This window comes from Lynx rufus, unplaced genomic scaffold (assembly GCF_022079265.1).
Source record: "Lynx rufus isolate CCGP_SWC_20201006 ecotype Redwood Valley unplaced genomic scaffold, mLynRuf1.p SCAF_26, whole genome shotgun sequence".
In the NCBI taxonomy this organism is placed as follows: Eukaryota; Metazoa; Chordata; class Mammalia; order Carnivora; family Felidae; genus Lynx; species Lynx rufus.
Window position 1 is genome coordinate 7,180,800 of NW_025814841.1, and position 14,750 is coordinate 7,195,549.

General features: G+C 51.5%; 1 protein-coding gene across 2 annotated transcripts in view; it reads right to left on the minus strand.

Annotated features, from left to right (window-relative positions):
• VPS13B (vacuolar protein sorting 13 homolog B) overlaps window positions 1-14,750 on the minus strand; it is an 806,197-nt gene that overhangs the window by 2,018 nt on the left and 789,429 nt on the right. For both annotated transcript variants that reach the window (XM_047088880.1, XM_047088879.1), the window contains exons 58-61: window positions 13,211-13,381; window positions 6,375-6,551; window positions 4,190-4,292; window positions 3,382-3,631 (exon numbers count right to left, since the gene is read on the minus strand). In XM_047088880.1, coding sequence (XP_046944836.1) covers window positions 3,382-3,631; window positions 4,190-4,292; window positions 6,375-6,551; window positions 13,211-13,381 — 701 coding nt within the window. The remainder of the gene's footprint in view (window positions 1-3,381; window positions 3,632-4,189; window positions 4,293-6,374; window positions 6,552-13,210; window positions 13,382-14,750) is intronic.

Below are 14,750 nucleotides of genomic sequence, written 5' to 3' on the forward strand. Positions count from 1 at the left end.
CAGAAAAAATTCTGGAGTAGAGCACCTCTTTCAAACCAGTGGCTTTGGACAGAGCATTAAAAAAATAAATACCTTTTGAACTGTAACATTTTCTGTTTTTATAAACACTAGGATTTAAAGCCAGAGGTGGGGGGGGGGTGGTGGGGGGGGAAACTGGGCAGAGGAAGGGGAAATTTTTATGGAAAAAAAGGGAGGATGCAGAGTACATTTATGGTTCATAAAAGTCTGGCTCATCTTCAGTGGAACTCAAATAGGAGAACTGAGATATACTACCTAAGTTCTTAAGTGAGATTTTCTGAGAAAGCACCCATCAAAGGCAATTGGATCTATAAATTCTTCCCACCCTGAGCTTTTGTAGCTATCTGGGGTGTAGATCACGTGGACTGGGACGTTTCCAGTATAAACTACTGATCTGTGGGAATCAGGTAGCCACTGGCCTTTTCAGTGGTTCTGTACCTACCAAATGTTGGCAAGATCACTCCGGGTAAGAATTAACAAGGGCTTTTGAGTCCTCAAAGTAGTAGTAATGTAAAGAATTTCTGTGTTTCTGTGTAGGGCACAGAAACAGTGCAGCCAAGGGTGTCTTAAAAGCTGTACAAAGCCAGTAGACGGTAAGGAGTAAGGGCCTGCCAGAAAAATAAGTAGGGCATCCGTTAGAGTTCAGATCTCCTATTTTGAAGCTTGGGAAAGAAAATAAAGGCCCCCAAAGTTTCACTGACAGATGAAAGCTGTGTACCACCAGGCAAAGGCCAGAGCTCTGATGATATCATTTGATGGGGTCAGAATTCAGCTGGAAAGCTTTGAAAACACAGAAAGTCTTAATTGCTCCTCCTGAACAGCAGCACAGGAAAACCCGTGCTGTGAAAGGAACCTGGCCAAGGAATAAATTGACCTTCTGACTCATGTTGAGCCTCTCATAAGGGATTTCAATAATGTGCCAGGCATATTAAGCAATTATTACCCTAAAAATGGCTGCATTTAACCAAGAAAAGCAAATGCTGATTTAAAAATATTTGAATCCTGCCACATTTCAATATACTGAGTGATGTCATCTACAAATTAATTCCTTCCAAATTTCAAAGGAGCTGTGTTTCCTAGTATCTGAAGCAAAAAAAGCAGAAAAGCCATTTTATATGAAGATCTAAAAATACTGTTCTTAGTTTTCCTTGGAAGACAGCAGGTAGGCTTCTTAACCCAGGTTTACATCTGTGGATTCAGTTTGCAGGTGACTAGTCCTGACTGACATGAGCACGGCAGCTGAGGAAAAGTCCCCGTGTCAAGCAGCACTGCCGAGTGATTCCCCCGCCTCGTTTTGCGCATACACTGGGTCACAGCACTCCTACGGAAGGGTGTGCTGTCTCAGAAAAGAAACGGGCATTTTGTTGTAAAGTTTGGGTCTCCTTTGGGGTGAGTGGGGAAGGGGGGTAGGGTTTGGACACAGGACTGAGGGGGCAGTTATTTCCTGTTTCTTAGGAGTTGGGGGAGGTAAAGTGGGATAGGTTCAGAGAAAGAATTTGGGGGCTGACCGCGTACTGGATCTCCACCATTTCTGTCCTGTGCCGGGACAGCCAGGTGCTGCTGGGTAAACTCCACAGCTGCCCTGCACTATTCCTGCCCTCAGTCATCTCTTCCAGCCTCTTCCCCCTTAATCCAGCCCCCTGTTGTCCCCGAGTACCGATGGAAGACCAGTGTTGAGCATGGTGTCCAGAGCATCGGTGCTTTTCTGCCTCTAACTCAGTGATCCCATGGTCTCAATTAACCTTGGCAACTTCTAGGAATGGTGACTCCAGCTATCATCTCTTTAACCCCTAGAGAAGCAGGCCTGTTCCTTCCCAGCTATGATAATTCCCCACAGTACCCTCCTCAAACAAAAGCCAAAGGGAGAAGGATCACAACTGAAGACAGCAGAGACCGTTTTAACAACAAAAGGTGAATCTCCAGTCTTCAGTTTAAGATACGAGATATTTCCCAAGCAGCTAAGGAGTAACGATAGATTCCCGAGGGCCTTGGAAGTTTCTCGTTAGGGACCAAGGACTTGAAGATAATGACACCGTCCCTTGCCAAATCCTGTAGCCAGATCACTGCTGCTTTATTGTCAATTGGATCAGAAGATTTTGGCAGATCTAAAGTCGGCCTGGACATCTGACCTCTGTTTATTCCCAGAAAGTCATCAACTCGAAGAGCAATGTGCGCCTAGTGCCAAGCCCCAGCTTAAAGCCTGACTGATTAGGATCCAAGAAGCTAGAGAAATCTCAGAGTTGTTGTGGTTGGCTGCCTTCCCTCTTCTCAGATAATTTTACCCAAACAGCGGTGCGAGGGAGACACAGGCTCCCATACCAGGAAGAAAAAGAACGGGGCAGGACCCGCCGCAGGCAGGTTTGCTGTCCTTTCCTGGGGCCACTCAGTCCTCAGGTTAGGACCAGCAGGCCCCAGCTTGCCACTGACCTGCACTCCCCTTGCTGAGTGGAAAAACAGGTCTGTTTCGTAGGTCAACTCTTAGAGACCCTTGGATCAGGCAGTGGGGAGGCAGGAACAGAGCAGTTTTCCACGGGGTGCACCTGCTCGCCGCTGGACTGTAGGAAGCTGGTGTCGCTCTTGTCAGGGCTCACCCCTGACACCCAGTGTGCCCTGCCTGGGCCTCCATCCCGTGGCAACTTCTGTGTGGTCGGGAGCCAGCATGCAGTACAGGAACAGGCCAGGCTGGGCCAGAGAGCTGCCCCAAGAGCCTAAGCGGCAGCCCAGGGGGTGCTCCACAGTACTTAAGGGATGGGAATCTGCCCCGTGGGAAAGGGAACGCTGAGCCACACACAGTACAGAGCAGGGGGAGGAAAGAGATTCGTGCCCAGAATTCTGACCCGTGAGGTCTTGGAGTGGAAACGGGGGAGAGAGTGAGACCTCCTTCCTGGTTTGTGAACTTGTTTCCCGGTCCCCTCACTTCCGTGGCAGTCCTCTCCTGTGCCACCAGACTTGTGCCTGCTTTGTGGAGCAGCAGCACAGAATTGCTGCCTCGGCCCTGGCCCTTCTTGGACACACCTGTGTGTCCTGGAGCTCCGCTGTCCCGTCTCCTTCAGCACCCCGGCGCCCCGACGACCACGCCTCGTTCAGATCGTACGGTGGCATAGCCCCAGGCCTCAAGTCCATCTGGCCCGCTGCTGGGCTCCCCTAAGGAAGCCTCACACACACACCTGGGTTGGGGCTTCCCAACTTGCTTCCGAACGGGCCCCCTGGTCCCCCTCCCCCGCGCCGCTTCCTGTGACGGCCCTCCCGGTCCCCAGCAGCCTCCACAGGCTGCAGCCCCAACTGCCTGGTTACCGGCGGTCAGCCTGCATCTCCACTTCCCTGGCCGTTAGCCGCGCAGTCACCCCGTTTTCTGAAATGTACCTCCACGTCGCAGGCCACTCGCGGCTGCCTGAGCTGCACGATGAGCAGGTTGTTTTGCTTGCTGTCCTGTGCACAGTCGATCTCCGTGACAGGGAAGGCCTGCTGCTGCGTGTCCTCGCTGACGCTCACCACGAAGAGCACTTCCGAGGTCAGCAGCAGGCACCCTTCGTGCTCCTGGCCTGAGCCCCTCACCAGAACCACATCCAGGGCCATGTGGACTTCCGGTCTGCCCAGAGACTGAAGCATTTTCCTGTTTCAGAGGAGAGAAGTGAGGCTAGAAGCCAGTTTGGAAAAGATGGTCCTGTATCAGTGCGCACTGTACCAAGGGCTGGGGCATTCTTACGCGAAGGTCCCCAAAGGCAAAGGGCCCTCGCCAATCTGATGATCAACTTTAGCCTCACACGTAATGGCCACTTTCATTCGCAAACTGATTCTGGTCAACCGAATCCAGCTCCTTCCTGGGGACAAGGATTTCCCTTGGCTCTGACCAGCTCCTTTTCTTCCCATTAGAAACGTCACCCCTGATCGGAACGCTGCCTTCATGGAGAGTCCCCGGTCCCCTCGCAGGCCTAGGCTGCTCCGTCAGCGTGCAGCTTCCCCCGAGGGGTGCGCGAGAGGCGTCCCACATCTGGGGACGGCAGCCTCTCCCTGGTGCTATGATGGCCTCGCGCCGCCTGAGATGCCGAACGTGGCCGCTCCTCGCCCCCCCCCCCCCGGGGCTCCCCTGGAAGTAGGGGCCGTTAGCTCGACAGCAAGCCAGGCCCTGTTAACATGGTGTGCAGCTGAACAAGCATCTAGATAATCTTACCAGACATATTTGACGTGGCTGTTTGGGGCCCGGTCAGCATGTAGATCACTTGGCTGATAGCGCTGTTTGGGAAGCTGAGAAAGTCCAGCTCCATGTAAAATACCTGTGGCGAGAGAAGTAAGGGAGTTTTACTAGTTGTTTTTCTGGAAACCAGTTCCACGGTATAGTGATGTCATCTGCTTATAGCCATCCATAAAACACTACAGATCCAAAATGATGTCAAGTCTTTGGAAGCGGTCGTATGGATAGATAGTCATTAAACACTGCAACGCTCTGAACTCTGGCGATCTTACATTAGCTACAAACTGAAAAATGAGTGAACGACAGTCCAAGCATAGGCTGGACTGGCAATTAACGGAAGCATCACGCTCCTGGGAGTAATCCATCCTGAGCAACAGCTCACACGCCATTACAGTTTATGCGATAAAGTCAAGATTGTTAGCTGACTTCCTTGCTTAATGTTACAATACTTCTGTATCTGTGCTGGGCTGGGCAAACAATAAAAAACACAACACACACAGAGATGCACACAAAGGCACATGGTTTGCCTAGATACAGTATTTCAGTGACTTAATCCAGCTGTTAAACACGAATCCATTTACATTTATCAGCACTCGTGGGGCCTCCGGTTTATTACACGCTCCCCCTGGTGCCGGCACCGAACGAGGGCACCCAGCAGCACCACGCGGCCTCCAAAGAGACTCTCCAGGACCAAAGATGGTACAGCGTGTGTGCTTCCCGAGGGCTTGTAAATGTTTATAAACGAGGCACAGTCATTAGACTGAGAGTTAGTGGTTTGTAAAACCTTCAGTGCGGTAATAAAAGTTTTACAAGAATGATGGAAAGCAACAAGGCCACGTGAAGCTCTGCTCCGAGATGCTCTGACCTACGGGAGGGGTCCTCAGCCCGGGAGACTCCCAGTGAGGAACAAAGGGATTTATGAAGGATGGGCTGGGGTCTGCAGCCACAGAACGCTGTTTACTGATGTGTAAGCATCTGATAAAGGGAGTGTGCCTGGGCCACTTTCGGGCTACGACGGTTCTTTGTGCCCCGTTCCCTGTGAGTGAAAATGTCATTCACGGAAGGGGGGGGGGAGAGGGAGGGAGGGAGGGAGAGAGAGACAGAGACAGAAACGGGGAGGGAGGAGGCGAGGGAAAAACCAAGGGGAACACATGTTCGCATCTGTGTGGTCTCTGAAAGCCCCTCCGGATGGTTGCCGGAGCGGGGCATTTGTCTCCCGCTCTCCTCTTCTCAGACACTCCTGTCGGCCCCGCGGAGGCGCGGGGTGCCTGCGGTGAGATGTACCCCGGCCGCTATGGCCGGAGGCAGAGGGCTCGCGTGTCTGACAGCCCCGCCCTCCTGCGGTCTGTGAGAGTGGCCAGACAGCCGGCTGGAGGACCAGAATGAGGGCACGGAGTGTCGGGAAAAAGGGAACAGTCGCAGTCACCTGTTGGTCAGGGCACTGCGGTGCGCTCTGCCAAGAGCGCAGAACATAATACGGGGAGAGGCGCTTCCTGCGGCACACCCATCACTCCCGCGTGTACACGAGCGTGGGAGGGGCCCGGCACCCCACCATCCGAGAGCAGGCGGTGCCACGAGCCCGTTCCCCACAGCTGTCTGCTCGGGGAAAGGCTTTCCGGGAATTCGGACCAGAGTCCGCAGAAGCAGGGCTCTGTGAGCGCGTGTGCGCGAACCCACGTACGCCCGCGGGCACACACACGCTCCTCTCTCTCCGAATACATACATGCTGCCTCCACACAGATATCTTCCTGCCTTATAACCTACTTTTCATTTCAAACTGGTCACCAGAAAAAGTAATAGTTCTATCCTCTGCTTCAATATTTTCTACATATTGCTCTCAACTGCCTTCAACCTCACTGGTTTCTTCTCACTAAACTCTATTTTATTTAGATGTACTGTAAAAAGATTCTGTGAGATAGATATAATGAAATTACAAATTGATTTCCTGGGCCCTTAATTATTATAATTTACGATTAGTAGTATGATTCTACCCTTTGCACAAATAAGTGTAAGGAGCTGAGAAAGACGGCTATTTACCTACTTGTAGATGTATCCATTCTATTTTCACTGCTTTGCCATGCGAAGGCCTACGTTAACTCGGAGACCCTAATCGCAAACTAATCGGTGACGTCTGAGCTGGCCTGTCGGGTGCCCCGCCACTTACCATAGCCAGTCTGTGACACGAGCTCAGCGGCTCCTCCGATGGGCTTTGTGAACACCCCCATGATTCCTTTCCCCACGCCCGAGATGACACCCTTGGCCTTGTGTCCTGCTGAAGCATGAGCTTCCGATGTTCTCTGGAAGTTCTGCATGGGCTGATCGACTATGCCAGCAATTGCACCTGAAAGACAGCAAATGCCTCCAGTGAGGACTGAGGCTTAAAATCCCGAGAAAGAGAAAACCTTCAATCCAGAAGACGCTTTTATGTGGATTGAAGATGAAAATGCACCCTCCTTAGGAAGTTCTTTACTATGCATTTATTCATCAATTACGTAAGTTCATGGAGCACTGAGTTAGACATGTATAAAGATCTTCACCGGAACATAATATTCAGCCTGGGTTTTTGGTCCATCACAGTTAGGATCTGTGAAGTCTGGTTCAGAATTTAATAACCAAGTCAGACTATTCCAAAGTGACACTTCACACGCCTTTGTCCAGAAGACAAAGAGGAGAGAGCAAGCCTGCTCAGCCTGATACATTTTCACTGACGTAAGAGGGTGAAAAAAACTGGAAGAGACCGTCCCCTTTCCATGTTCTCCCTTTTAATAGTGATAAGAGAAATTCTTTAATAATACATTAATGTAATTGTTGACACAGCAATTATTTCTATTATAGCTAATCTGTTTTGAGTGCTTGCTATGTGCTGGGGACTATATCGAGTGTTATTTGTAAGAGATCATTAATCCTCATAATCCTAGGAGTCAGACGTGGTTTTTATCCTCAGCTCCTAGATAAGGCGGAGGAGCACAGAGAGGTTAAGGAGTTTGTCCCCAAGGTCACACAGCTGTCCTATGCCTGAGCCAGGGTTTGAGTCTAGAGAGGCAGAGTCCCAGCCCAGCTCTAAACCACCAAGCTGTTCACTGATCCTGTTTATAAAAGAGGCTCTCCGGTCTGCCAGTCTTAGAAAAACCTCCTTCCTTCCTACTTCCATTGAGGTTTGGCCGCTTGCTCTTCACTTCAGAACAGCTACCCTGCTCTCAGCAGTCTGCTCCCGCGGTTTTCCCAGGGGGCAGCCCGGTCAGGTATCCTGGAGGGCGAATCCCTCAGCCTCCTGTGGGTCCTTCCTCTTGCTCCCCTTGCTTTGAGACTTCATAAGGGCTTCACTGGTCCCAGTTTTGTTTTGTTTTTTCTTTCCCCCAATGATGGAGTGGAGGGTTCTCTAGCTCAGTAAGAGGTAAACATTTTATTACAGTTCTTGACAGAATTTTCTGTTTTCAACTCAGTCCTGCTAGGATTAATGGGAAGGATGGAAAATGCAGAGTCCCCCTGGTAGAAATTTTAGTACATGTCAAAACCCATTATTCCAAATGCCACTAATTCAAAGTCTCTTGGGTAAACGGAGATTTCCAGGTCTCTGTTAATGACCTGCTAATTTCAAGTAATATTCCCCTGAACAAAATCCAGTAAAACAAAGGCCAGTTCCTTCGGGTCAATTGTAAAGGGAAAGTTCTTCATGGATTCCATTCCTCTGAATTTGGACAGAGCCATTTAAATTTATGTATCGACAGATTAAGAATGACCTGAGGCGACGGGTCTGTTTCTCAGCCTTGACCAAAGCTTCCCAAACCTTCTCAGCAACTGACTGGGGAGGCAGAGGACGCTGCTCCCCAGTGGCCCCAGCTGCCCTGGCTGTGGAGGGCCGAGGGGTCACTGTTTCAGCGCCCTCCAGACACCCCTCCCGGCACTCAGGCTGGGGAGCTTGCCTCGTGTGTTTAGGAGGAGGACTGTGATGTCCTGCTGTCCATCCACGAGGCTGGGAGTCAGAGCAGCTGGGAAGTGTCAATGGGGGTGGCGGCCACCATTGGTGCACGGCAGAGGCAAGAACCGTGGGGTCTTCTCTTCAGATCATCTCAGGGTAGACAGTTCAAAGGGAATAGCATCAAATCAAAGAATATAGCTTTTGTGGGGTGCCTGGGTGGCTCAGTCGGTTGAGCGTCCGACTTTGGCTCAGGTCATGATCTCACGGTTTGTGTGTGGGTTTGAGCCCTGCATCGGGCTCTGTGCTGACGGATCAGAGCCTGGAGCCTGCTTCGGATTCTGTGTCTCCTTCTCTCTCTGCCCCTCCCCCACTTGTGCTCTGTCTCTCTCTGACTCTCAAAAATAAAATAAATGTAAAAAAAAAAAAAAAAGAATACAACTTTTGTAACGTCATGATCTGATTTCTTTGAAAGGTCTCCAAGCTTAAGTCAGTAGGAAAACGGAGGGAAATACAAACTCACAGATTAAATTATTTAAGAAATGCCTTTTCTCAAGGACAGATTTCCATTAAGACTATTAAAATTGAGTTGAGGGGCCTGTGGTTACTTCATGGAGAAGCTTCCACTTCCCTTTAACGTGCCAGGCCTAACCTCTACGAGGAACGTAGAGCCTTGATGGCCGTGAGTATCCATACAGGGCTCTAACTTCTAACTTCTACCTGCCTAAGTGCAAACAGGTATCACAGTGAAACACCCCTTTGATCTTCCACTTTCTCCGGCCACCAGCCACAGGGAGGGCTCAGTAACCGCGGCTTTGATAGATAAACTCTTTGGGCAGCCCAGAGAGTGGAAAATCTGAACCTCATGACAAGGTGTTAGATTCTCAGAGGTAGAGAAGGAGCTGTCAGATCCCATGCCCCGGCCCAGCACCAGACCCTGGAGGGGAAAAGCTGGCCTGTCACACACACCAACACCTCACTGGCCACCAGGTGCGAGCCGGAGACCAGAGAGGCCGTGAGAGACTAGCGGCCATTTCGTGGCATCTGCAGCCGTGCCCGGAGAGAGGCAGCTTCTCTCAGGGCTTCAGCAGGCTCTCTTATTAGGTCTAATCCACCTAAATCCCACGACTGGTAAATTATTTACTGTCATATACTTGACCTCTGCTCTAAGTAGTGGAAACTGATCCCCAAACTTGTCTGTTGGCATCAGGCCCACGGGGCGGGCGGCCACATGGAGCCGGCTGTGATGTGATGAAGGGAGGTGCGGAAGGAAGCGTGCCTCGGAGGGGAGTTTCCGTGCGCTCTGCGCGTGCCGGGTGAGGCAGAGGCGGGAGGTGTTCCCTTTGCTACCCTTTAGTTGGAGGAGGAAGGCTTTCTTTGTGAAGCAAGGGGGGGAGGCCTCCCTCACTCTTCCAGGACCAGCTCCCCAGCCTTGGGCGGAAAACACTGCTCGCCGCTCTATGAAGCCTCCTGCCTACGTGGCTGTTTTGGTGCTGCCCTCGCCACGTGCTGTAATTTTACTTTGGACACTTTTTTTTTTCAGATCCCAACAGCAGAGGCACAGGCCTAAGGCGGGCAGTACGGCACAGCACTTCAGAGACGAACCAAACCTACACATAGAGTACGGGAGGTATTCTAGCTTGAGGCCAGAACAGATTAATTTCACCGGGGAGGAAGCACTTCTGTTATTCCCAGATTCTCCACTAACTGCAACCCGCCTGCCGACGGCCGGTAGTGGCATCGGGACTGCTCATCGGTGCCAAGTCCTGGTACCTGGCTCTTCCTCACTCACTCCAGGGCAAACGTCCCGATTCACCTGGGAGAGGCCGATTTGGGTGGGATTCCGAGGGGCAGACCAAGCGTGGCGTGGACACGGAGGGTGTGGCTGCTGGGAAATCCGGCAGTGCTTCGGCCATCAGGCAGCGGCCCAAGAGAAGGGGATGACAGAAGCTAGCTCTGACATCCTGCCTTTGGTATTCACGAGAGAGAAGTCACGTCTGGGAGGGAACACGGAGTGTGACCGTGACACGGAGCTCACATCCTCTCCCAGCACGGACTCCAGGGTGCAGGGGAAAGGGGGGTGTTTGGGGAGTGGGTTTGGTAAATGTGGGGAAGCCTTATTACCAATTCTGTAGGCTAAACAGAGTTTTCCCCAAAGCCACTGCTCTCTCAAAACTGGTGGCACTCGTCCAAGCGCCTCGGCGGCATCTCTCCGCCGGCTGACACTTCCTTGCTGACTCGGGGCGACACGGCTGGGCACGGCAGCTAACGACTCCCTTTGATTTTTCAAGGACCTCGTAACACTCCACAGTGTCCCCATGAGGGTGAAACAGAGGCGAGAAGGCCCACCAAACCCATAAACATTTGGGGAAAATGTGTTTTTCCTACCCTGGAACTTTCAATTGTTCAGTCTCCCCACATCCTGATTGTTTCCAGGCTCGGAGCCCTCCAGGGTGGGTGACATGTGGAAAAAAGCCCAGGCTCTTGTCCTGGTGGAGGTGTGACCTGGGCAAGTCACTTAACTTCCTATCTGTGCCAGGGCTTGCAGATCAGACAGGATGACACATGTGAAAATGCTCCGTCAACTCTCAAGTGGTCTTTCAATATATTTTTGCTAACTGGGTTGTAAATGTTTCTTCTAGAGGAAGAAACCGAGGAACTAATATTCTGGTTTCACTCAGCATGGGTTTCAAACAAAATGATAATAGCTCTAACTTCAACCAGGCACTTCATTGCATTTAGCAGTTGTAAACACCATTTCTGGGGATAAATTAAACGGTGATAAATCTAGAATTTCCTAGGTGAGGGACTTGATTGGTCCTCCTCTTGTCCCTCCTCTTGTCTTCCTGCTACACATCAGGTAGTTCTAGGACTGGACGTTTTTGAGATGACCTGGTGATTGAGTAGGACAGAGAGTTCTTGAACTCCCAGAGGGAAGGCGGCAGATTGGAGCCAACTCGGAGATGCCCACTGGGAACTAAAAATGTCTGAGGAGCATGGCAATGGGCGCCTCGCTCAGGGTGCGCGGCTAGAGGCGGTGCTCCTGGGGGCCCAAGGTCAGGCGGCTGCCTGCACGTGCAGTCAGCACACACCCAGAAGGGATTTCCATCATCCACAGAACTCCCAGGTCTTTGGAAATTACCAGAAATGCAGAAAGACTGTGAGCCCACTCACAGAAGAAGAAGTTTCACAGACAGACTAAATGATTCCCTCGCATGTATATGAGGTTGTACAAGACGTGATAGAGCAAAGATGAGAGTTTTAGGACTTTCTGGCCTGGTTAACAACAGGCGCCGAATTAAAAAGTGGGACACCGCAGAGGGAGGATCGTGGTTCCTCACATAATGGATTTCTACCACCAGGCCCAATTTTACACAGTGGCACCTGGGTAGCGGGTGTGGGCTTGTCTGGGTGGGAGAAGGACGGACTGGTTGGGAGGGACACAGCCACAGGCCAGCCAGCTCGGGTCTCCTCTGCTGAGCACCTGTGAACCCCAAACAGAGCTTGGCTAGAGGGAAGGAAGCTCTCCTGCCCAGTGTAGAGGGCCTAGAAGCCCATGATTCTTAGACAAAAAAGGCCCCAAACACCCCAAAGACCCCAACCAATGACCTGAAGCCTCCAAGATAACCTCAGTCACTTCCTGTGGTTCCAGCAACTTGATCCCTTGAACTGAAACTAAAGCAAGACTGCTCCCGCCATTGTCTGCTTGTCTTTCTCTGGTGGGACGCTCTTTGAAATGAGGCAACTATTACAGTTTCTTTGCTACCAGAACCTAATAATGAGTATCAGTGGTGCTGTTTACCAAACACGGACCCTTTGCCTGGCACGGGTCATTATTATTACCTCTAAATCATGTTATTACCAGCCCCAATTTACAAAGGAGAAACCCAAGTTCAGAGAAGAGAAGAACATGCCTGAGGTCACAAAGAAAGGACCCTGACACCCTCGTCTGGGTCCGCTGGCCCCTCAGGAATGTGGCTCGCTCCCACGCCACTGTGCCTTCCCCGGAGCAGACACCCTGGCCTCCGGGCGGCTCCTCTACCTGGAAGTTCCATCCCAGGTCATACGTAAGCCTCCCAGTTTACACGCGCATCAACACACGACAGTGCCCCACACCACAGAATGTTACGACTTAAACAATTTCCAGTAACTTGACCTGAGCTAACATCTCACTGCTTCCTCCCAGGGCCTCGGCTGGCTGCGCTGCGGGCTGAGGCTAGAACTGCAGACTGGAGAGAGGACAAATCCTTTCAAGCTCATCTTGTCTGACCTCTGCTCTCCCCGCTCTGGGCACTTTGATCTCCCTGAGATGCACACTCCTTCTGATGCACAGCAGGCCAGCTGCCAAGCAATACAGTTTTAAATTCCTTTGCAAACAAATAAACAAAAGATACCCTTGAAAATCCTGCTCTGCAAAATTTCAGCTCTGAAGCTTCCTTTTTATAGATCTTTCCAAAGCAACTTATTTTTCGAACATTTGTAGTCCTTGGAAATATCCACGGTAATCTTCACTTCTAACTATACCATCTGGCTGCTCGACAAACAGTAATTACTCTGAGGCTGAGCCTGCACTCTTGAAAAAAATAAAAGGGGAGAAGCGGGCTCCTCACTGAAGTTTATGTGACGTTCGCACGCCGCTGAAGTGCTTCTCAAAGGTGAGCGTCTGCCATATGTGCGTGGTGGAGAGGGCGTGGCACAACGTCTGCCTGTGACCTTGACAAGCGAACAGTGGCCCTGTGCTGCTGTCCTTGCGCTGACACCCCCACGCTTGGGGGGCGCCTATGGAAGGACACTTATGTGGGCGGGGGGGGGGTGGGTAGAGCCTGGGCATCTGTGCAGGTGAGCCTCTATCCGGGAAGGTCAGGGGACGGCCCCATCACGGCTGCTTGATGGCTTTGGTAAGGAGGTCCTGTCCCAGTGCCTCATGGATGCAGGGCAGGAAGCAGAGGGAGTGCCCTCCTCTCCCTGAGCCTCAGCTTTGCCTGCAGGAAGGATGGAAACCGTACAACCACCCCTAGTCCCGGGGAACTGAGCACCTGGCCGGCCTGCAGAGCCATGAGCGCGCGTCCCCCACAGCCCCTTACCGAGCAGGCTGATGCCCAGGCGGGACAGGCCCTGTCGCAGCCCCTCGCCCAGGCTCTCGGGCAGCTGCCGCCGCCACTCCTCCTGCCGGTTGTAGTGCTCCTCATCCAGTGAGAGGCGGTCCATGTTCCGGGCCAGGCTCGTGGCCAGGTTGGTGATGGAGGTGAGGGTACCTGAGGGCACAAGAGCACGTGGGTTGGCCTTATGGTCACATACATGGGGGGCCCCCGGGGATCGGTCCTCACAGGGCTGGTGGTGGGGGAGGGGTGCCTTGGGACCTGCCCAGGTGGTGAGTGACGGGGGCTTCCTTTGGGCAGCTTGAAGCAACAGCCTGAAGAAAATTGTGAAAAAAAGGCGAAGATTAACACTTGCTCACCAGGGTGACGGCACGCCTCAAAACGGGTCAGGCGAGAATCTCTGTTGCCAGAAAAATGCCCAGAGTTTCAGATGAAAGTAGCATTCGCTATTGTTTGATGGTGGAGGCTTGGCTAGAGCACTCAGTTTTGAAGTCCTCACTGAGGCCCAGTTTTGAAAGTTAAAATTTGCTCTCATTTTAAAGGTTAAGGTCATGCTGCTGAATCTTAGATTGTAAAGAAATATTTCTATTTAGGAATAAAATTTATTTCCCCCCTTCATCTCTCATAGCAGAGGGATACCCTAAAACTGTATCACCGGACATTCAGAGGCAACAACGATTGGTGCCGCACAGAACATGCGCGGTTTTGATTCTCGGGGTGTTAACTGAAAAGAGGACAATAAAGGAAAGAAGACACGGGAAAGCCATGACTATGTCGGGTTTTCTGGCAAGTCTGTACAGGTCTCAGTGAAGCCACACTGAAAGACATCAATGGACAGATCCTGACACTAACGAATTCACTCATCTGTGAGAGGATGTCCGGCTCCAAGAGGAGACGGAAGATGTCGTTTTTGCCGCTGCATCTTTACCAGTAATCTAAAAAGAAAAAGTCCACGTGCACACGCAGACAGCAGCAAATGAGACAGATTTCCCTAAGAGAAGGAGAGAACAAGTGTAAAACACGTTCAGTGAGTCAGTATGCTAAAATTACTGCGGGCTTCAGTTTAGCAGGTGTCGGTTGTCTTATTTGAAAATAAAAACAACAGAACCACAAAGACTCAAGTGTCGGGAGTGAGAAATCCGCCAGTGACTCATCGGTGAGCTCCTCCGGCTCTCAGCTCACAGGCCTCCCGGACGGCCGGGGCCCAGGGGAGTGGGCCCGGCCTCGTCCACACAACTCGGTTTACTGCTCTTGCCATTCTCCTGCCAGCCCCCCTCTAGGACGACGGGCGCTCATATTTCAGGCTCCTCTGCTTTTGAGCCTTCTGGAGACTTCTATAACCTACCCACTCATAACAGAGTTGCAGCACTGTTGACATTAAAAAGCCTTTTATGGGGGAGAAGCCCTTTGCCCTGTTTTCCCTGCCTCCTGCTGAGAAGAAAAGGGGACTCAGATGGCCCTTGTTAGTTCCCGAGTCACTGCCAACCTGACCAAAATATCGTCAAGCACACACAGGGGTAAAACG